Source organism: Terrapene carolina, unplaced genomic scaffold (genome assembly GCF_002925995.2).
Source record: "Terrapene carolina triunguis isolate 2854851 unplaced genomic scaffold, T_m_triunguis-2.0 Scaffold454, whole genome shotgun sequence".
Lineage (NCBI taxonomy): Eukaryota > Metazoa > Chordata > Testudines > Emydidae > Terrapene > Terrapene triunguis.
Window position 1 is genome coordinate 397,836 of NW_020664805.1, and position 22,707 is coordinate 420,542.

At 50.4% G+C, this 22,707-nt stretch overlaps 1 protein-coding gene across 5 annotated transcripts in view; it reads right to left on the minus strand.

Moving 5' to 3' along the window:
* The window catches only part of TSPOAP1 (TSPO associated protein 1), a 96,852-nt gene that overhangs the window by 37,047 nt on the left and 37,098 nt on the right, over positions 1 to 22,707 (minus strand). For 4 of the 5 annotated variants that reach the window (XM_026658514.2, XM_026658510.2, XM_026658512.2 and 1 more), the window contains exons 7-12: positions 22,230 to 22,339; positions 16,221 to 17,033; positions 15,296 to 15,447; positions 5,366 to 5,950; positions 3,253 to 3,552; positions 2,764 to 2,943 (exon numbers count right to left, since the gene is read on the minus strand). In XM_026658514.2, coding sequence (XP_026514299.1) covers positions 2,764 to 2,943; positions 3,253 to 3,552; positions 5,366 to 5,950; positions 15,296 to 15,447; positions 16,221 to 17,033; positions 22,230 to 22,339 — 2,140 coding nt within the window. The remainder of the gene's footprint in view (positions 1 to 2,763; positions 2,944 to 3,252; positions 3,553 to 5,365; positions 5,951 to 15,295; positions 15,448 to 16,220; positions 17,034 to 22,229; positions 22,340 to 22,707) is intronic. The other variant, XM_026658509.2, reaches the window with a different exon arrangement.

Here is a 22,707-nt window from a genome sequence, read left to right on the forward strand (position 1 = left end):
GACCCCCTTCCCCTCCTCTTCCCCCCGAGGCCCTGTCCCACCCCTCAGCCAGGCCAGCAAGCAGCCCAGCTGGAGAGCCCAGGCAGCTGTGGGGAGCTGCGCGGACCCTCCATCCGCCTGGCATGTGGGGAGGAGGGGGGTGAGAGCAACCCCTGGCTGGTGTCCCCGCCTGACCAAGGGCAGGTGGAGGTTTTGTGATTCCACAGTGGCTGCCCACAGCTGCCCACTCGGCTCTCCCCGACCCAGCTCTGGCCGAGGGGGCCTTGGAGCCGCAGCTCAGCCACGGTAAGAGCTGGGCAGGCAGCTGTGAGAAGGCATGGCACGGACCCTCCACCGGCCCTGGGCGTGGAGGCCTGGGGGCAGGGATATGGGCCAGGGGCTGCTCGGCTCCCCCGCAGCAAGGGCAGGTGGGGGGTCCACCGCAGTTCCCCACAGCTGCCCGCCCAGCTTTTATCATTAGGGCCCTACCAAATTCACAGCCATGAAAAACGCATCACAGACCTTGAAATCTGGTCTCTCCCCCAGAAAGCTGGTCTTTTGTGTGCTTTTACCCTATACTATACAGATTTCACGGGGGACACCAGCGTTTCTCAAATTGGGGATCCTGACCTAAAGCGGAGTTGCAGGGCGTCACAAGGTTATTTTAGGGGGGTCGTAGTATTGCACCCTTACGTCTGCCCTGCCTTCAGAGCTGGGGGGTTGGACAGCAGCGGCTGTTGGCCAGGCACCCAGCTCTGTAGGCAGCGCCCCGCCAGCAGCAGCGCAGAAGTAAGGGTGGCAGTACTGTACCACACCATCCTTATTTCTGCGCAGCTGCTGGCCGTGGCTCTGCCTTCTGAGCTGGGCTCCCGGCCAGCAACTGCCGCTCTCCTTCTGCCCAGTTCTCAAGGCAGCGCCGCCGTCTGCAGCAGCGCAGAAGTAAGGGTAGCAGTACCGCAACCCCCCCTGCAATAACCTTGCGACCCCCCACAACTCCTTTTTGGGTCAAGGCCCCTACAATTAGAGGACCATGAAATTTCAGATTTAAATATCTGAAATAATGAAAGAAACGATTTTTAAAATCCTATGAACGTGAAATTGACCAAAATGGACCGTGAATTTGGTAGGGCCCTACTTACCATGGCCGGGTTGCAGCTCCGAACCTCCCTCTCCCCCGCACCCACCATCCCTCAGCCAGAGCTGAATTGGGGAGAACTGCGTGGGCAGCTGTGAGGAGCCTGGGTCCCTCCACCTGCCCTGGGCAGTGTCAGGGGTGCGGGCAGGGGGCTGCTTTCAGCCCCACCCTGCTCCAGGTGGAGGGGGGGTTGGGGTGGGCTCCCTAGCCCCGCTCCGGCTTGGCCAGGGGTGGGGGCTCCTGTCCCCCCCCACACTTTTGGGAGTGCTCCGGTACCCTTGAACACACCTGCTTGATGAGAATTCCCCATTTACAATTACATTTTGAGATCTGTCAGTTAGTCAGTTTGTAAACCATGAGTAAGTATCAGGTTGGTTTTGTATCTGTCTAGTTTCTTAATGAAAACACCAAGCAGAGCTTTTTAAAAAGAGCAACATTTTGAGGCCCAGTTTATATATTACAGAGGTTCTGGACAGAGCACAAATAACATGCTTTGCTTCACAATTGACCCTGAAGTGGTACAAACCCATGTTCAGCAGTAGGAGCCTTGTTCCTCCTGCATAGAGCTGCCAGACTGCTGTGGTGAGCCAAACCCCAGTAGTGCCAGGTGCACCTTCCTAGGCAGGCCCACTGCCTCCAGCTACTGCACCAGCCCTAGAGTCAGCTAGACACACCTCTTCCCAACTGGTCTGCCAGCTGCCCTGAACCTTCCCACCTAGCCACCTATGTCCCTCCTGAGCAGGAGGAAAACAGCAGCAGCAGATGGACCCTTTTGGAACTGTAAAAGGACTTCAAACGGTCTCAGGCACTGACACCAAAGAGCATTTTCTGCAAGTCTTTCCAGCTTGCTTGAAGACACACTTTGCCTGCACAACCCTAATTCTACCCCTTTGTGTTTATTCATTACTCCAATCATTTATGTGGTCAGATGCCATTTTTCAGTCAGACACAATCTTAACTCTCTTCCCTGCGGAGGGTGTCCCTACAATGGAGTCTTTAATTTCAGCATAACATGCTACTTCTCATATCACGTGTGAACTTAGCTGACATTCCCTCACTTTTGAGAGCTTACCCGTATAACCTCAGGCCACAAGCCTGCAGACATCTATTTATGCCCAGGAGAAGTCCAACTGTAATCACGTGCAGATCGTTATGATGTGCATGAGTGTTTACAGGATTGGAGCTTTAACGCCACCTTCGTATCAGTTTTGTATGGGCTCTATACATATGTGAACATTACAGATTATTTGTATTTTTACACACATTTGAGGACTGATTTACTGAACATTCACTGTCAAATCCCGGCCCCAAGTCTATGGGAGTTTTCCCATTGATTCCAATGGGGACAGGATTTCAGCCTATAGTGTTACCTTTGCAGTACACTTTGTACTGTCCCAGCATGTTTGAACTACTTACCCATCTGACTCCAGAGTTTATTTCTCACACCCATCCCTTCCCTTCTACAACAAACGGGTATTCCGGCTAGTGAGAGAGGACATGAGCCTGTAAGACGGAGAGCTCTGAGTGGAGGAGATTAGCAAACAGCTGCTGAGAGCATCTGGGCTCAGGGAGGTGGCCCCTCTTACTCGCTAATGGAATGGAATGAGTCCACTCAAACGCACCAGTCAGCTGACATTGCTGGAGGTTACCTTTCCCCCGTTCTCTCCGCTGCAGTAAGCCCTTGGGTCCCACTGCTTCTCGCCCTGCATGTCTGAACACAGGTCCTCCTCCTCCTCCTCCTCCAAAATATCCGACAGGTCAGAGCTGCGGCTGTGCTCAGCAAGCAGATTCAGCTGCCGTTTTCCTGCTTCTGCTATTTTCTCTTCCTGCTATTGAAAAGAAAAACCTCTGAGGTAGAGCTCAGACCTCTGAGCCAGGCTCACCATGTCAGCAACGTACAAAGCTGCACTTCCCCTTCTGCCTAAGGAGAGCACTCTTAAGTGTGGCAGGAGACGAGAGCAGAACGGGGATAGAGAGCGATTTATGTGGGCAAAAGGAAAAATCATTCAGCGTGTCGTATCCGGGGGGGAAGAACTGGGCTCCTGTACATTGCACAGGACTCTGCATGATTCACTCGCAGCTCTGGGGTTCAAAAACAATGGCCCCTTAGGCAGAAACCCTCCCAGGGTAACACAAACCTCTCGTTTGACTTTGGGCACCATCAGAGAAGAGTCTCCTCGGGAAATTTCTTTCATCAGTTTCTTTCCAGGGGACACGCTTCCATTCCTGTCTGAGTCTCTGCAACTGTCCACACCCAGCTCAGCCTGGTGGGTGGAGAGCTGAGGCTCTGGACTCAAGCATTGCTCATTTGCCTTCCTCTCTCTGTTAATGGTTGACTCTTGCAACCGCTCCTCCACAAAGCATGCGTGGCAGGTCTCCATGGGCATCTTCCCGTCACTGCTTTCTAGCTCCGGTTCTTTGCTCACCGAGAGCTCCTCCTGGAAAAGAAACTGGTTGAGTCAGGAAGCTGAGGCTGCATGATTATTTCTCAGTCCCAGGCCCTGGCTCACACATTCCCTAACTCAGCAGCTTTGCGGAAAAGGGTGATGGAGAAATGCCTTTGCAGCCATCAGGGGTTGTGGGGAGCGAGACACAGACATCCTTGAGCTTGACACTTTGCTGCTACTACAAGTCGGGTACCCTGTCTATAGCCAGTCGTGGTGCAGGAGGCTTCCCTTACCCAGCCCTGCCAAGGCACTCTAGTCATACCCAGCCCTGGCAGTGCAATGCACCCCCATCTTGACTTGCAGCAAAACCTGCTGCTTTAGTCCTGGGCTCCCCACACAGCTCTGCCTGTGCCCCTCCACCCTGCTTGCTGGCCCCCATCTCTTTCCCCTCTATTCCAATCCTTTGCACCCTTCAGTGCAAACTACAGACTGCGACTAAGACAGTGGTGATTTGGGGTGTGAAACATCCATTCATGGTTAAGATGAAAGCAATCCCCCTGGATTAGACCCCTTCAGCCCATGTGGCATGCAAGTGCAGGAGCAGCGTTTAATGTGGCCCCTTTCTGCTTTGCACTGGAAACGCTCCGTGCTGCAGCTGGCACTGCAGCAAGTTCCTTCTAGCTTTTTGTGACTGGGGTTGGCATTACACTGGAGGGACCTCACCCATTGCTAGTGACTGACTGTTTCTGGTTTTAAGATGCAGGTTGACAGCAAAGGCACAAAGTAGACTGGGCTTATGGAAGAGAAGAAACTGGGATCAGCCCATAGGCCAATATTTCGATGGGCACCATCCTGCTAACTACACCTCTCAGCCTGCATCAATGCCGCAGTCTATCCCAAAGGAGAAGCCTAAAGAGTTGTCCTAAGTGTCAAAGAGACTCCTCCACAGTTGTGACTGGCACGACATAGGTTAACAGGCCTCCACTGCCCCGTGCCTGCTGCCTGAATTCCTCAGACCACCAGCCACCATCCCTCACAGAGTGCTCTGCACCCCTGAATGGCTGATTATCACAGCTTGATCAGACCTGTCCCCCCAGGGCCTGTCTACATTGCAGTCAGAGATGGGACTGCGGCATGTGGAGACATACTTTGATCTAGTTAGCAATGACCCCGTGGTAGCCTGGGCAGCAGCGGGGGCTGTACAAGCCCCGCCCAGGACCCTAGGCGTGTGGACTCAAGCAGCCAGCTGCTGCTGCTGCAGCTTCACTCCTATTGTTATTCCATTTAGCTAGACCAAAGCTAGCCTCTGACTGCAGATTCCCCCAGACTAGTGACTTCAGACTGCTTAGTGTTATGGGAACCCCCACTCCTGATCGGCTACCGCCCCTGCAGATGTTTTGCTGGCTGCCTGTACAGACTGCCTCTGTACCCAGCACAGCTCACAGCGACCAATCCCGCAGTGTGCAGAAGCCTGCACTGATAAGAGATGGCTGGATGGCGAATGCCGTACAAACACCATCATCACCACCTATAAGAATAGTGACGATGGTGCCTTTTCCATCACCCCCATGTCCTATCTCCTGCCTCCCGGGTGCAGTTCTCTGATCTGCTGGTGCACATGCAGCTGAGCAATGCGGTTCATTTGTCCCCTCCTGTTCTGTGCACACAGCAAAGCCGGCAATACTCCCCTGTTCTTCTGCCACCAGTGTGAGGCCACACACTCTCAAAGACAGTGTGTCACCTGACAAGGAGAAAAACGGCACTGTGTCATGTCCCTGTACATTCTCTCTGCTCCCCCCGAGGTCTGTTTCCCTTCCCCTTTCCAGTGTCTTAGAATTCATGACCAGCATTCCCAGGCACTCACCGTCCCCTGGGCCTGGATGTCTTCACCAGGGCCCTTCAATGCTGCGGCCCTCGACGGCTCGGGTTCTTCGCCCACTCCTGTAGGCTGCGGAAGGGAAGTCAGACACTGCTCATCACTTGCAGTGTCTGAAACTGGGGATGATGTGCCCAACACTTGCAGCGAGGAAACCCGGGGAGAGGAGAGGCGCAGGTGTGGGGAGATCTTCCCTGGCAGACACTTCACTGAGCTGTCACCGCTGGGAGTGGTGTGGACAGTGAATTTGGCATCTGAACTGTCAGTGGAACACTTCTGTGGAGGGAAGAGCGGAGCTGTGCAGTGTGTAACTGGCATTCGCTTGGGATGAGAGCCCTTGGGTTCCCCACAGATCACTCTGGAAGTAAGACTGGTAGAAACAACAGCCTGTGATAGTGAGGAATGTCTAGAAGCTTTCAGCAAGGCTGAGGGGATCTGGGCTGGCACTGAATCAGCTGATTCTCCATACAGAGACATAGTTCTCACGGAGACCTCCCGGCACACCTGGAACATCTGCAGCTGGGACAGCTCCACTAGGACACTGCCAGCAGTTGGAGATGCAACTTCCATCACCTGCAACAGAGAAACAGGAAGAGTCTCTTTCTTGTGCACAGGTAACAGCTTCCAGTAGCATGTGGAGACATACCTGAGCTAGCTTTGACCTAGTTAGCTCGAGAATCAACAGCAATGACCCCGTGGTAGCCTGGGCCGCAGCGGGGGCTGTAAAGCCTGCCCAGGACCCTAGGTGTGTGGACTCAAGCAGCCAGCGTCCAACCCTACTATCCTTCTATCATTTTTCAAAGCTCCTGGCAGTTGAGTGGTAGCAAGAAACTGCAGCTGTCCAGCCCTTCTGCGGCTGGAGATGAGGCAAGTCACAGCAGACAGAGAAAAGAGAATAGGTCAGCCCAGCAAGAACCCAACTCTCCAACTGTGACTGCAGCCCCACAAAGGACTCCTTGGGCTGCCCCAGGACAAAGGGCAAGTCCCAAAGAAGGGGAGATGGGGTAGATGGCTGTGGGAAGCCCTTGCTGGCAAAACCAGAATTGGCAAAATGCTCTGTTAAAAGCAGCAATGAGAGCCAATGAACCCTCTCCAATTTTAGCACATCCATATGGCAATAGAGGTTGAGATTTTCTCTTTTGCCCAGATTTAGTTACCTTCAATTGCATGAGAAATGTGGATATTTTACAAGCTAGAACTATAATCTCCCCTTTTGCCAGTCCCTCCCCCATCTGAGTCCTCGGAACCAAATGCTGACTCTTCTTGTTTCCTAATACTGGCATCATTCCCAGCCAAGCCAACTGGCTGCTGCTTCCCTCCCTCCCAAGCCCTGACAGGCTTCCAGGCTCCTTGGCTTTGGCCTGGGGAAAGGAAAAGACTTGCCACTGCACACAGCATTCTCCTTTTCCTGTCCGAACGGTTCTGTGCTGTGCACTTTTCCTGGTTGCTGTGTTTCACCCTACAGGGGCCCGGCTACACTGCACAGACCCAGCACAATGAGACTCAGAGCCCGGGTCAACGGACGTGTGGCGCTCATGCTCTGGAGCAGAAAACAGCAGTGTAGTCATTCGGGCTCCTGCTGGGCTCTGAAACCAAGTGAGAGGGGAGGGTTTTGGAGCCTGGGCTCCAGCCCAATCCCGAATGTCTACACTGGTAGTTTTAGCCCTGTAGAGCGAACCCTGCAAGCCCCATTCATTAACCAGGGCTCTGAGGCTCGCTGCCACAGGTTTTCTTGCAATGTAAATGTACTCAAGACGGCTGCGTTTCCCACAGGTACAGTATGTTGCAGGTCAGTTTCAGCTTGTAATGCTCTAAGGGATTCTCTGCAAGCATCTGTACTGGAGTGTGGAGCATTCATACCCCACTCTCCTTTCCTGCTTCTAAGGTAGAGGGTGAGTTCCCTCACCAAGGGCTTGAAATATGCATCTGACGCCTACTAGCACAAAAACCTTTCAGAAGTACCGAAGTGACCTGCATGCTTGAGGGCCAGGTTTCGAAAAGGACTTAGGCACCTAAAGATTTAGACAAGTGCCCAATGGGATTTTTAAAAGAGCCTCTGCAGGTTCGGCGCCTAACCTGCAATCAATGGGAATTAGGAACCTAACCTGCTTAAAGCAACAGAGGGTCCTGTGGCACCTTTAAGACTAACAGAAGTATTGGGAGCATAAGCTTTCGTGGGTAAGAACCTCACTTCTTCAGATGCAAGAACACGGCTACCCCTCTGATACTTAACCGGCTTAGATGGTTTGGAAAATTTGCCTATGTGTAGATAAATCTCTGATAATTTTCATATGACTTTACATTGTGCCTCTTCATATAACCTTGTAGTGGGTCTACCCACGTGTGACCTCTGTTTTCATGAAACTTTGAATGAAAGCCTCATATAGAAACTTTGCATTGAACCTTGGTATAATGTTATAGCCCCTAAGGATAGAGGAAGATAGAAGAAAAATGTCTTTTTGCTAGCAGAAGAACAAGATCTTCCCCCCCACACACACACTCTTAATCAATTGCCCTGTTGAATGAACGAGGTGTGAATGAGTAAAGGCGTGGAAGGCAGCACCTCCAGACAGCTGCAACCCTTGGAGAGGGGATGGAAGCCAGACCCAAGGACAATCACACTTGTCAAATGGGCTCATTAAAGAAGATCAGACATACTGACGGCCTCAGGGGTTAGAAGCAAGCACCTTCTTTTGGAAACACCCTCTTTGCAGCATTGGGACAACACCAGAAGGAAGCAGCACAAAGGACCAATGGACACAGACACAGATTTTGAAGCTGGTACAGATTTGCATGAGAGGGAAGCTGCTATAAAAGTGAGGTGTCTTGCAGAGGACTCCGGGTCTCGTCTTGTCAACATGGGAGCATCGATCCGGATCGGCAGAAGCCCGGCTCCACCCCTCCCCCATCTAACTCACCTGGCCAGTGCAGTTAAGGGGACCAACTAGTTGGTAACAACAAGACGGAGTGTGCTTGTGTGTGTGTGAGTGTGTGAGTGTAATATATATATCCTATGCATGAGATACAGTGTTAATTAACACATGTATTACTAATAAATGTAGCGTTTTGCCTTATTCCCCCTGAAAAGATCCTGTGCAGTACTTTAAGTACAACATTTTGGTGGAGAATTGCGAAAGGGGGAAAGGTTTCTCGAGCATTTATTGAGTAATGAAACAAACTTTGATATTGAGTAATGGAAAAGTATTGAGAAGTATGGAAAAGTGATCACAAACCTTGAAAAGTATTAATAAGTAATCGATTATTAAGGTGTGCACAACCCCGGTGGTAGAAGCCCGGGGAAAGAGAGGAGGAGAAGTAGCTTTCTCACTCCCCCGGTCCGTAGAGTTGTCGGCATTAGAAAGAAGGGAAGAGATGTAGCTTTCTCGCTCCAGGAAAGAGGTATTGGTAAATAAGAGTAAAGAGATAAGCATTGCTGTCCCAATAGGCGGTTGGGCAGAATAGAAAATGTTTAAACGTAAGCAGTCTTTTAAGAAGGCTCCCAGAGAGGAGACTGAGAAATTGGCATTTGTCAAAGCTGTTACCCCTTTTGAACAAATCTTGCAAAAATTCGGACACAGCCCTTGGTCTGACCAAACGTTAGCTGATGTCCACACGAGTTCAGACCTAGAAGGTAAATTGGCTCGGTACACATTGATCTATAAACCCTCAACTCCAATAAAAAAAAGAAGCAGCTGCAGTTTGGCTTCTGTGGAAAACCTGTCCTGAGGAATTCCTTCCATTGGCTGAATGTAAAAATGAAAACAAGAAACTGCACCAAGATTTACAAGCCCCTGATGCAGAAGCAGAGAAATGGTTATGTAGACCCTGAGTCGTGCCGAAGCGGGATTTCCCAACTAGACATTACCCCACGTATGTCACCAGAAGGGTCTAATTGAGCAGGTGTGCTCAGAGCACGGATCAGATCTCACCCAACAGATAACCGGGGACGAGCAGCGCGATAATTTTTCATGGGTGTGTGTCTCCGCCTAGTGGTTAGGAATGAGGGACAACGTCCCCAAGAGAAAGTGAGAGGCCCACCCTGAATAACCAGGGGGTCAGGGCGCGCACCAGTGATGTGGAGACCTCGGTTCTAGTCCTTGTTCCAATGAATAGTGAATTATTGATACAAAGTGGAACAACTTCAACAGGCAAAATTGAGAGCTCCCTGACCCTGAATACCCAATAGCCCAGTGAATAGGGCTTCCCAAGTGATGTAAGAGCCCTAGATTAAAGTCTCCCCTCCACATCAGGCAGAGCAGCTCTCCCAGACCTCCGGGGGCCTGGGCTAGAGGCTACCATGCGGTAGGTTTCTCTCTGGCTTTTCATGAGAAAGGCCTGAGTTTCTCCTGCTAGAGCACAGCTGACCTGGCTGAGATGCCTAACTCCAGGAGAGGGTCACTGCTGAGTCCTGAGCGGAGAGATGCACCTCCCCCTGCTCAACAGCCAGGTGCCTAGAGGCCCTCATCAGTGCTAGTTCGTGCAGCCTTGCAGGAGTCCTAGGCATCACTAGCCGTGTGAACCACAGCAGGCCTGGCCTTGGCAGAATAGCGACACACTGAGTGTCAGCTAACCAGGTAAGCACAGTCTTGACCGGAGAAGACGGTACAAGAACACCCAGAGTTCTCAAATAACTACATAAACACATTTGTAAAAGGTGGTACAGGACCACACCGACCCTGCGTAAAGGTAAGGAGGGGACAACAGATAATGGATGAGGATGTTTTGCTGGTACTAGCAGGTACAAAGAGAAGGGTGGTAGTGTACACGTCTGGAGCGTAACACGTCCCTTGTTATGCTGATTGAGTAAGTACCTTGTCACAAGCATCCATGTGTTAGTGTCCCTGTAGCTCCTATGCATCCGAAGAAGTGAGGTTTTTACTCACGAAAGCTTATGCCCAAATAAATCTGTTAGTCTTTAAGGTGCCACCAGACTCCTTGTTGTTTTTGTAGCTCCTATGGGGCGTTAGGACCCTGCTTTGCTGACGACAAACCCGGCCAAGCACCTTCACCACCGAACCGAGCTTGTGGCCTTTCTTATGGATAACATGGAAGTCTGCTGAATCCGCATGCTGCACGGTCCGCTAGCGCAGCCGAGATAGGCACTCCAAGAACGGCAGCACTAGCTGCATTAACAACTCTTCAGCACGAACAACAGTTAGGTGCCTAAATGCCTCTGCATTTCACTCCTGGTTAGGGTGCTGGCATCTGCGGCTCCCTTCCAGGACCCGTTCTGCTAGGCGCTGTGCAAACTGATACCAAAAAGATGGTTCCTGCTGCACTCTAGCTCTAATACAAGAGACAGACCCCCGAGGGAGCACAAGAAAATAACATCTGGCAACCTGACTGGCAGTGATCTCACAATAGCAGCTGCCCTATCAGCTGTCAAGGTTTCTTTAGGCGTCATGGCAAAGGAGAGTTTTAAGGAGGGATTGGAAAGACGACAGTCAGGTGGCTTTGTGGACGTTCACAGGAAGCTCCCCCATAGGTGAAGGGCAGCCTGGGACAAAGCATGAAGACTGTTATTTGACAATGTAACGAGTGGGTGACAGAGGCTGGCGTTATTGGCAGAGCGGAGGTGCGAGCTGACATCTCAGTAGTGTCTGAGTGACAATAGATAGCCTGGAGATAAGACAGATGGGGAGAATCTGTGAACTGGCTTGAAAGTGAAGCTGAGTAGGTTGTGTTTGACGTGATGGAGAATGAAGGGGAACAGTGGAAGGATGCACAGAAAGGGGTGATGTGCTCAAAATGATGAGCTAGTTACATTCTTTTGGCAGTGGAATTTTGAATGGATATGTGGAGCAAGGTGGCATTTGTCAAGGCCAGAGAAGAGAAGGGTGCATCTGTCAAGACATGAGATGATGAGACTCAGAATGAGGTCTTTAGCTGCGTGAATGGAGAGGAAAGACCAGACCTTAGAGATGTTAGACTGAAGACTGACAAGATTTAGACAAAGCATAAATTGAGGCCCTAGCAAGAGAGCCGAGTCAAAGATGGCACCCAAGTTATGAGCCTGAGTGACAGGGAAGATGGTGGTGGTGTCCTTGGCAATGAAGAAAGGAGAGAAGGGGGAAGATTTTGGGGGAAAGATGAAGAACTCGGCGTTGGCCTTAATCTGGCATCTGAACATTCACCAGGAGATGCCAGAGGCAGGCCCAGATTTGGCCTGGACTCAAGAAGTCAGGTCTGAGGCAGAAAGTTCCTCCTGGCTGCTATTTGGCAGTGGCAGGATCTTCAATACTCCATTCTCTACCAGGCTGCTACAATGCGTTGTGGGCATCTCCACTACTCTGTTAATCCCTCCTCTATAGACAACAGTGCTGGCATCCACCTCCACTTCCCAAACAGCAAGCAAGTGACAGTTATCCCAGCTCTGTCAGCTTCACTGCTGCTGATACGGTTCTGAATAGCAGCAATGAAGCTGAGAAGACTCTGGTCAGTGTTCTGTCTGTTGCAGCTGAACAGAGCTTTGAGCAGCACTGGAGGTACTAGGGTGGTCTCCTGCACTTTGCCAGCACTCAGGTCATTCTTCAGCAGGATTTCTACTCAACAATGAAGACTACAAACTTAAATCATTAAACAAAAGCTGAGATCCTAAAGGAGTTGATGGACCTCTCTCTGGAACACGTGCTGCCCATCATGGGCAAGTAGGTCAGTGGATTCTGCAAGGCCTGCCTTAAACTTTTCTGGGTCCAAGAGGCCTTCCAGCTCATTTATCACTGCTGTTTGCATTCTCTCTAATTATTGCAGTCTTTTTAAAGGGAGATGCCACGTGATTCCAACAGACCACTCTCTGGTATGAGGTACCAACTCCAGGCTGCTGTGCGGAGCGTAGTGCTGAAGGAATAGGATACAGAAATTGTACATATGAAGGGTAAGGAAACTGCAGTGGCATAGTCCAGGCTATGGGGTTCCGAACCAACACAGACACAGTAGTCAGTGGCTAGCCCTATTGTGTCAATGTAAGGGATGAGATGTGATCCGGGACCCTTTTGGGACAAACTAGCAGAGGGCATGGGGGGTATAGAGATTTACAGGGATCCGCTGGGTCCGATATATGCATAATAATTCACTAAAGGGTGCGATGTGAGGTCTCTCCCGAGGGCTAGTAGCCTACTGGACATCACAATCACTGCACAATGTATGTACGGATAGTATTTAAGGAGCTATGTGTCCAGACTGAGAGCAGAAAGCAGGATGCCACCCATGATCCTGCGAGCAGTGTGGCCACTGCCTCTGCCCTTGTTACAAAGCTCTTTATTCCCCCATCACAAACCGGGCATTCTACTCTGGAGCCAGATCAGATGCTCAATTTGGGAGGGCAGTACTGCAATCCCCATTTGAGTGAGCACTCCTCAGTCCACCTCCTGGAGTGTGACGCTGCTAGTTAATCTCCTGCAGTAGAGACTTGCAGAGGGAAGTAAATGGAGTTCTCTGAATGCATTGCCTCTGTAGATCCACCTGACCCCCTTCCGCCTTTTTAACTTGGAGGTCCTTAAATGATGCTTTGAGACAGAGAAAGGCGGAGTACCAAGTACCAAGGCAGGATTGTGGATGCTCATAACTTAGGCAGGCACAAGCTCCCCTAACAGAGTTACTATGAAGTTGCCTAGCAAGACACAGGATGTGACTCCCACAAAGTGCATTGATTTTGATGACAATTGGAACGCCCAAACACCAGGAAACCTGATCTCCATACAGTGCTCTGTTAGTGCTGCAGGCAGAGGAGCATTGTGATATCAGAGGTAACTCAGCCAGTCATTACTCACTCGCTCCAGTTTATTTGCATATTTCAATCTCATTGGTTGAAAAGAGTCAGCCAATGAAACTGCAGATCAGGACTGAGGTGTATTGTCAGCATTGGGGGTGCAGGGGCTCAGGAGTGGAATAGCAGATCCGTGGTAAATAAGCACCCCGACTTTCACAATAAGCCAAAAATCAAGCTAATCCCATTTCAAATTTCTGCGTTTTTCCGCACATTTGGCATGTCTGATCCGGAGCCATATTGGCTGAGTACGAGTGAGGCTGGAGATTTGCATGGTGCCTCCCCCCACGCTATGCCCATTTACCTTCACCCAGTCAAAACTGTTTTTCTTCATCTAAACAGTTCCTTCCCCGGCAGCACCAACTGGGCAATGGCAAGGGGCGAGATGGCCAAGGCTGGCAGCAGGGTTACTGGAGGGAGGGAGTGATGACTGGCTGAGCTACCGCTGACATTCTGCTCTGGCTCCTCTGCCTGCAGAGCCACATGGGCCCTGTCAAGAGGAAGTTGTTGATATGAAAGTGATAAACCAACACCGAGAAGAAGAGGACTTAACAGACAAATGTAGGGTTAGTGACAGTATTCTGTCAAACTGCTACAGGTTCTGGGATAGAGCTGCCGTTCCTGACCCTCCCTCCCCAACCAGCTCAGCCTGTCTAGGGAACAGAGTGGGTGACACGCTAGTTATGCAACCTTACCTGGAAGACGAGCTCCCCCCCCCCCAGTGGAATTAACCCACTTGACAAACAAGGAAAGGGAGGCACAGAGAGGGACGTGACTTGCCATAGGGTGCACAGAGAGCCAGTTGCAGAGAACTCCATTTCCCAGCACTGCACGCACTCCCTCAGTCCATGCTGTCTGGAGTAGCTACTCGATTCCCTGCACAATTCTAAGCTGGGAGAGCTAACAGTGCCTGAATAGTGCAAGTTCTTATTTCCGTTGGTCCTAATATTCAAAAATAGCTCGGCGGACATTATTCCATTTCTCCAGGACATCCTATTCACCCAGGACACCACGTGCTGAGCATCAACCCAAAGTTCTCAATCTGTTCAAAGACAACCCATGCCTGCCGATAGAGGTGGGGCAGAGTGAGGGCAGCCAGCTTCAGCAGTGTTACTGAGCATGCTCAGTGCAAGCCAAGTGTGAAGGGGCAGCTGCCCCCCACTGGCAGAAAAGGGGTTAAAAGCAGCCCTAGGGAGGCTGCGCCGGAGCAGCCAATCAGAGAAGGTCTGAAAGGAGCAGCCAATCAGGCCCATATAAAAAGGCAGCTGCAGGGCAGAAGAAGGCAGTTCTCTGCTTGGAGCCCAGGGAGGAAGGACTGTCTCTCTGGAGAGCTGAGAGAACTGCCAGCACCCTGGACAGAGCACTGCTGCAAGCAGGGACCGGAGAAGCCAGAGAGAGCTCCTGGCTGGCTGCTAGGGCCTGCAGGCTGAGGCCCTGAGGTAAGGGCAGAAGAGGGTGCTGGAGACGCATGGGAAGCGGCCTCAGGACATTGGACTGCAGTTGCCACTGAGGGAAGTGGCTGGACAGAGATTGCAGGCCCCCCAAAATGCAGGGAGGACAATGTGTGGCAAGGCAGGAGGGCAGTGTTGCTGAAGAGGACACTGGAGAGACATGGGTCCTAGAGCAGGAGTGACAGCAGTGAGGCACCACCAGAAGAGGGCGCACTACTACACAGAGCTAATTCCCAAGACAACCAACAGGAGGCGCCAGAATGGTGAGCGCACTCCATCACACCAAACAGCAAATCAGGAGGGGGGATGTCGCCTCTGAATCTGTTGTCATGGATGTGTCTGAAAACGCCAAATGTGTAAATGTGTAATTTCAGCTAACTAGCTATTCCCTGCGTGCACCGTACTGAATGATGTCCTTATAGAATGTCTTTTTGCAGCTGACGTTTCAGCCCTAAGCTCTTTGGAGCAGAGACCTTGTCTTCCTTCGTGTTTGCACATCACTAACATGACAGGGACTCCCTCACTTCTGATGGGGGGCACCTGAGCACCACTGCAACAGCAAATTAATTGGCTCCATATGGTTCAGTGACTTCACTGAACCATATGGAGCCTCTACAATAACATACCCACTCTCCACTTCAATATCCCCATCCCACATCCCTCTGCACCCCAGTATCCAGCCTGTGACTGCATGTATATTACCTTCTGTCCATCGGCATACACGGCATAACCGGTAACTCGGACCCCATTCGATGAGCCTTCTGCATCAATGGTGACAGGTAGCCAACTGATAACCAGAATGCCTGCTGAGGGGCCAGGCTCTGCTTGGACATCAAGTGGTGCATCAGGAGTTCCTAGGAGAGATCAGTGAGATTTTCCCTTGTATTTGTCATGACAGTGGCATAATTGCCAAACAAAATCCAAGTAAGTAGTAGAAGGAAGGAAGTGAAGCTCTCTCACCCGAAAGCTACAGGAGCAGAAATCACTCGAGCGGTTCATCTCCAGACTTGGGGAAAACAGACCGAATCAGAGCAGTGAAAATGCAATGCTTTTGCTTTGTGAATTTCCCCATGTGGAAATCAGGCTTTTGCAAATGTAGATGAGGGTGAAGTGAAGTGATTCCTGCAGCATGGTGCGTGTATTAATGATGATACATGTCACCTCTCCCCCAGGAAGGCACACTACACACTTCAGTGAAGGTGGACATTTGCTATTTTCACTCAGCAACTTGCAGCAAGAAGAGTTTCTTGTAAAACTAAAACAAGAAAATGTTAAAACCAAATGACAAACCAGCTTAGGCCTGTCTACACTTGGAGCTGGGGCTCTGACATACTCGGGCTAGCTCTCATAAAGCTAGGGTGCCAAAAACAGAGAGTAGCTGCATCAGCATGAGCTGTGGGAAGGGCTAGCCACCCTCGGTCCATAGTTAGTGTCTCTGATGGGCAGGCACTTGGGGTGGTTAGCCCTCCCACTGCTCCCGCTACAGGCTGGTTTTAGCAGTTTAACTCAAGGAGAGCTACTGAGGCTATGTCTTCTCAAACTGGGAATCCCAGCCCCAGCTCCAAGTGGTACTCTTTGGAAATCAGAGAAACCACCTAGTAAAACTGTCCCTCTCTGTCCCCAGTACCTGCTAAGGGAGTAGTGAAGTGTATCGCTGCTGATTTCTGCTCACGCCTCTCCTGGGGCAACTCCCAGAGCACCCTGGGGGGCCGGGCCTCCACCTTGGCAACGTACTGAGTGCTAGGGTGCAGGCTGTGGAAAGTGTACCAGTAGACACCTGGCTTTGTGGTATCACACTCTTCCTCATTGAGGTACACTGCATGAACGTAGTTGCTGTTGCATGGTAGCCAGGTAACCTCTGCTGAGGTCGCTGTCATGCTTCTGATTTTCAGCAGCGTTGGTGCTATGCAGAAATCTTGCCCTACACAGAAAGTGCACCGCAGTTTATCGGAGCTTCCTTGCTCTGTCACACTTTGCACGGAGATGCGATAGGCTTTCAGCTCCAAGTCCAGCTTCTCGATCACAGCTTTAGTTTGAGAGCCACTCTTCACATTCTGGCATAACTCTGCATCCACATAGACGTTATAGCTCTGTATGTCTGTACTGCCAGCTGGCAAAAGTGGTGGCTCCCAGCCTACAACTATGCTGCTGCTGAGCTCTTTGATCACAGTCAGCTTTCTCGGGTAAGGCACTGCTGTGTGATTGACAGGCTCCTCCTGGTCTTCTGGTCTACTAGGCAATGGACTGACACTGGCCTCGTCAGCAGAGTGATCACTTCTCTCTCCACTGCTAGTGCTTGCACCGACAAAGCTCCTCTCGCGGCACGAGCTCTGGGTGAGATCATTTACCTCTGGAGGCAGAAAGGTCATGAGGTCATCATCTGAAACTCGTTCAACAAAATTGGAGGGGACCAGCCCTCTCCTGCCATCCATTAGCTCCCCTAGATGAGAAACAGGAAACCCGTTATCACCACACCTGCCCTTCAGACTCCAAACCTGGCAGTGGTAGAGAGAAAAGGGAGCAGCATCCCTGGCCAATCACTATCCCAACGTAATCAGAAGAGAGAAGCCCTGTCAGGCCCCAGCGAGCACAGCACTCTGCCGGGAAAGGACTGCCCTCCATTTCCTCGCACTTTGTCCCATCTGGTTCTAAATGTCCCACAGGATGGGGTCTCCACTACTTCCCTTGGCCAGTATTTCACAGCCTAGGAACTAGGAAGGATTTCTAGATAGTTAGACTAAGCTTCCTTTCCTTTTATGTCATCTAGTCACATTCCTTTTACTACCTTAAACCATCTTCTCCAGCCTTTCCAATCCAATATCTATATCAGTTGGGGCATGGGGTGGAATCTTTGTATAAGAGGATTTGTACAAGTACCCAAAACAAGAGTTCATGGCCTGGGGCAGTGCAGAAGGAGAAAAAACAGTTACTAACCTTCCAATGTAGGTGTGCGCACGCCGTGTGCACTGTCGCCGGAAATTTTTCCTCCCAGTGGTATCCATCAGGTCATCTCTGGGGCTCCCTTGAGTGACGCCTACATGGCGCAGTATATAGGAACCTACCACCCCCTCAGTTCTTTCTTGACAGCAACTCCAACAGAGGAGTAGGACGATGGGTTTGGGAATGGACATGAGCAACACATCTCAAAGAACAATAGTTACGGAAAAGTTAGTAACCGTCTTTTCTTCTTGGAGTGTTTGCTCATGTCCATTCCAATGTAGGTGATTCCCAAGCAATTGGTCAGGTGGTGGGATCAGAGTTTCACTGACAAGCAGACTAGCACCGCTTGACCAAAGCCTGCATCATCTCTAGCCTGCTGAGTGATGGCGTAGCGTGAGGTAAACTTGTGGATCAGCAACCAGGTCGCATTCTTTAGATGTCCTGGATTGGGAGGTGTAGGCCTCCTCCTGTAGTTCTAATTCCTCCTGTGACTATAATCTTGCCTCTACTGAGGATGCTGTGGAGGATAGAGATGGCCCATAGGTTGGGGTGCATAGTGTTTCCGAGCCGGGGCTGGGGTTTTTAAAGTAGCCCTTGAGTCCTTTAGACTATGGAGCTTAGCATCAGTCTGCTCCAAGAAAAGGGAGTTCCCTTCAAAGGATAGGTACTGAATAGTCTGTTGGACTTCATAGGATAGTCCTGAGGACTGAAGCCAGGAGTTCCGCCTCATGACCACTGCTGAGGCCATGAATCAGGCTGCCAAGTCCACCATGCCCAAGGCAGTTTGGAGGGATGCTTTGACCACCACCTTACCCTCCTCTACGAGGGCCAAGAATTTAGTCCTGGACTCCGAAGGTAAGAGTTCCTTAAATTTTGTCATGGCTGACCACAAATTAAAATCATAGTGGCCCAAGAGGGCTTGATGGTTGGCTATTCTCAGCTAGAGGCGCCGCGTTGAGTATACCTTCCTGCCCAGTAAGTCTAGTTTCTTGGCTTCTTTCGCCTTGGACAATGGCCCTTATTGCCCGTTTCTCCCTTTCATTAGCTGACAGGACAACCAGCGAGCCCGGTGGAGGGTGAGTAAACAGGTCCTCATATCCCATGGGGTGCACAAAATATTTCCTTTCCATCCACTTAGCTGTGGGGTGGAGGGAAGCAGGAGTCTGCCACAGAGTCTTTACGGGCTGCAAGATGTCATCATTTAAAGGCAGATGGGGAAGGCGGAGGTGCTCTCACCTCCAATGGTGCCAAGAGCATCTGGAGTGGAAACCTTATAGAGTCATAGATTCTAGGACTGGAAGGGACCTCGAGAGGTCATCGAGTCCAGTCCCCTGCCCTCATGGCAGGACCAAATACTGTCTAGACCATCCCTGATAGACATTTATCTAACCTACTCTTAAATATCTCCAGAGATGGAGATTCCACAACCTCCCTAGGCAATTTATTCCAGTGTTTAACCACCCTGACAGTTAGGAACTTTTTCCTACTGTCCAAGCTAAACCTCCCTTGCTGCAGTTTAAGCCCATTGCTTCTTGTTCTATCCTCCTTGGAACGGATGGATCACCCAAGGGTACCACATTGGCATTTGCCATTGTGTCAATGACCATGCTATCAGTACGTGTCCTTGTGCCATAGCTGCCAGGTGTCTATGGTCAGCTTGGTACCTGCTCCTCCGGGAGGTGTATGAGTCTGCCTCCAATTCAGAGCCCAAGGACCCACTCCTGGGTGATCACGGTGGAGCATGCTGCGATGGGGACCGGTGCCATGATGGAGAGCAGTGCTGCGATAAAGAGCAGTGCAGTGAGGGAGAGCTCAATGGATGGTGGTGCTGCACCATCATTGCTGGCTTTCCCTCTACTAGCACTTGCTTTGATGCTGAAGCATCCCGCAGTGCTGGAGCTGTCATCAACAGTCCACAACCTGCAGAGGATGGTGGTACTGGGAGAGCAAGGAGGCTCCTGGCCGCCTCAAAAGCCTCCACGTCAATTGTAAAGCCAGGGCTGTATCCCATTGGTGGCTCTCTCTAGGCGGGGAGTCCACCAGTACCAAACTCGATGGTCCCCTTCCCATGGCCAGAGTCAATGGTGCTGCATGGTCCGTGGGCACCTCAGAGTGACCCGGCACAGGTCACACTCTTTCAGTGGCCTTATGTCTTGGGGTCAGAGAGCGCCCCTGGTCCGACTTCTTCTGTCTCTTTCTCAGCACTGGCAATGGGGAGCAGTGCCGGGAGGCCGGAGTTGGCGCTGACTTCTTGCACACCAGAGAACCGTGGCGGTACTGGGGAGCAGAGTCTTTCATTGGCGCCGGGGATGCAGGGTCACAGTACCTCTCTCAGGGAGGCCGGGGCACTACTGACCGATACCAAGGTACTCGGTGCCGATTCCACCTGTGGGTCTGAGGAGGGACGAAGTGTTACCTCCATGAGGAGGAATCTAAGTCTATTGTCCCTCTCCTTTTTTGTCCTCGGCTTAAAAGTTCTTACAGATCTGGCACCGAACTTGCACGTGGCCCTCTCCCAGGCACTTCAGACAACTATCATGCAGATCATTCGCCGGCATCGGTTTGTGGCACCGCACACTGTTTGAAACCCTGAGACCAAGGCATACCCCAGGAGCCCACGCTGGGCTAGCCCCACAGGGCGGGAAGCACTTCTAACTACACTAGGCTACTTGACTACGTGCTAACTAATTCTAATTCTAACTATTTACAATCTATTTACAGAACAAAAGTCTACTGAGGAGTAGCACCTCCAGAGGCGATAAGAAGGAACCGAGGGGGCGGCGGGGTGGCAGGTTCCTATATACCATGCCATGAAGGTGCCAATCCAGGGGGCACAAGAGCTGACCCGATGGATACCACTGGGGGAAAATCTTTCCAGCGATGGTGCACACGGCGCGTGCACACTAACAGTGGAATGGACGTGAGCTAGCACTCGAAGAAGAATTAACTGAATCACTTATTCCCTTAACATTGAAAAATTCATTCAAATTGGCTTGCATGAATATACTGAGGATATAAATCTGTCTAAAACAAAGGGCAAATGTAAACAACATATTGACATGGAGGGGTCTAGTAGGAGCCACAATCATCAGTGTTCGCATCACTCTTTGGTCTGATCTAGAAGAGGGAGCTCTCAGAACCTGGATGAAACACACACAAATAAGGATAAAGGACACTTTAAAATGGAAATACATTTTGTTTTGAGTCGACCAAAAATGTTTTGGTCGAAAAGAATCAAAAACATGAAAAATAATTTCTAGTCAACTCAATTCAAAACAATTTTTTTGAGTTTTCAATTCAATAAAAAAAATTTTTTAATGTTGTTTTGGTTCAAATCCAACCAGCTTTTTCTGGATGCTTTGATTCAGCCCCTGAACTGAAACATCTAGTAGTTGCTCAGCTCTATTCCTGAGTGCACAGAGAACACCAAACACCACCGGTGGGAGGAGGGGGGCAGCTATGTCCCCTATGCAACACACCAGGGCTGTAACGAGTGTATTGGGAGCTATTTGCCCAGGATAAATGCAAGGCAATGTCTTAAACCCTTGGCACCAGTGGTTGCATCATGGCATTACCAGCTATCGACTCTTTGAGAGAAAAGTGTGATGCCTACAGCTAAGGAGTCAGAAAGAGTTCAGGTAAAACACTTTCGGTGAAGTCCAGGCTCCAATGAAGCTAATGGCAAAACTCCAATTAACTTTAGTGAGGCCAGGATGTCACCCTCGGGTCTTAAGTCAACCCATAGACTCATAGACTTTAAGGTCAGAAGGGACCATTATGATCATCTAGTCTGACCTCCCGCATGATGCAGGCCACAAAAGCTGGCCCACCCACTCCTGGAATAATTCTCTCCCTTGACTCAGATGTTGAAGTCCCCAAATCGTGATTTAAAGACTTCAAGTCACAGAGAATCCTCCAGCCAGCGACCCCTGCCCCATGCTGTGGAGGAAGGCGAAAAACCTCCAGGGCCTCTGCCAATCTACCCTGGAGGAAAATTCCTTCCCGACCCCAAATATGGCGATCAGCTTAACCCCGAGCATGTGGGCAAGATTCTCCAGCCAGACCCTCCGGAAAAAGTTCACTGTAGTAACTTTTAATATCCCATCATTGACCATTGTTACTAATTACCAACTATGGCACGTTATTGATCTATTGACTAAAATCACGTTATCCCATCAAACCATCCCCTCCATAAACTTATCAAGCTTAATCTTAAAGCCAGAAAGGTCTTTCGCCCCCACTGTTTCCCTCGGAAGGCTGTTCCAGAACTTCACCCCTCTGATGGTTAGAAACCTTCGTCTAATTTCAAGCCTAAACTTCCCGACGGCCAGTTTATATCCATTTGTTCTCGTGTCCACATTAGTACTGAGCTGAAATAATTCCTCTCCCTCTCTGGTATTTATCCCTCTGATATACTTAAAGAGAGCAATCATATCCCCCCTCAGCCTTCTTTTGGTTAAGGTAAACAAACCGAGCTCCTCGAGTCTCCTTTCACACGACAGGTTTTCCATTCCCTGGTGTAAGTAAATGCATTCCCCATTAAGTCATGAGAGCTGCACTCGCTTATGCTGCTGCCCACTTTGACCTTATAATCTTTTGTTTCCTTATAACTGTACAAATCATTAAGTTCCTCTCTGTTCTTTCATGATGCCAGGTTCATACACTTCTCAGTCACGTCTCGTTCCATCAAACCCACCTTCAAAGAAGCCATCCTCGTCCATGTCCCCATAGATGTAAATATATTCTCCAGCAGTCAGTGGGAGCTCTGACTCCGGGTTCTCATTAGGACCATCAAAAGGATTATAGCTGAAACACATGCAACAATAAAATGTACTTTGTACAGCAACTTGCATTGGTCACACTAGATCAGCTCACTGGTCCACTGAGGCTGGTATCCTGCCTCTGGGCGTAGCTAGTGCTTCCGAGGAAGGCCAAAGCATAGCTGCTTCCTGGATCCTTGAACCCAAATTTTTTGAGTCCATTGGCTACCTCCTGGCCCAGGGCTCAGATCCCGTGGTACACATTGGATCCATTCATGGTGAGCAAGTAATTGTCCCAGGCCATTTGCAACTAAGAGTATTTTTTGTCTTTAAAACTGTACTTGCATATCCTTAACAGTAAACGGGTACATATGCTTGCCCATAACTGCCTTGGGTGTCAGAATTAACGTTTCA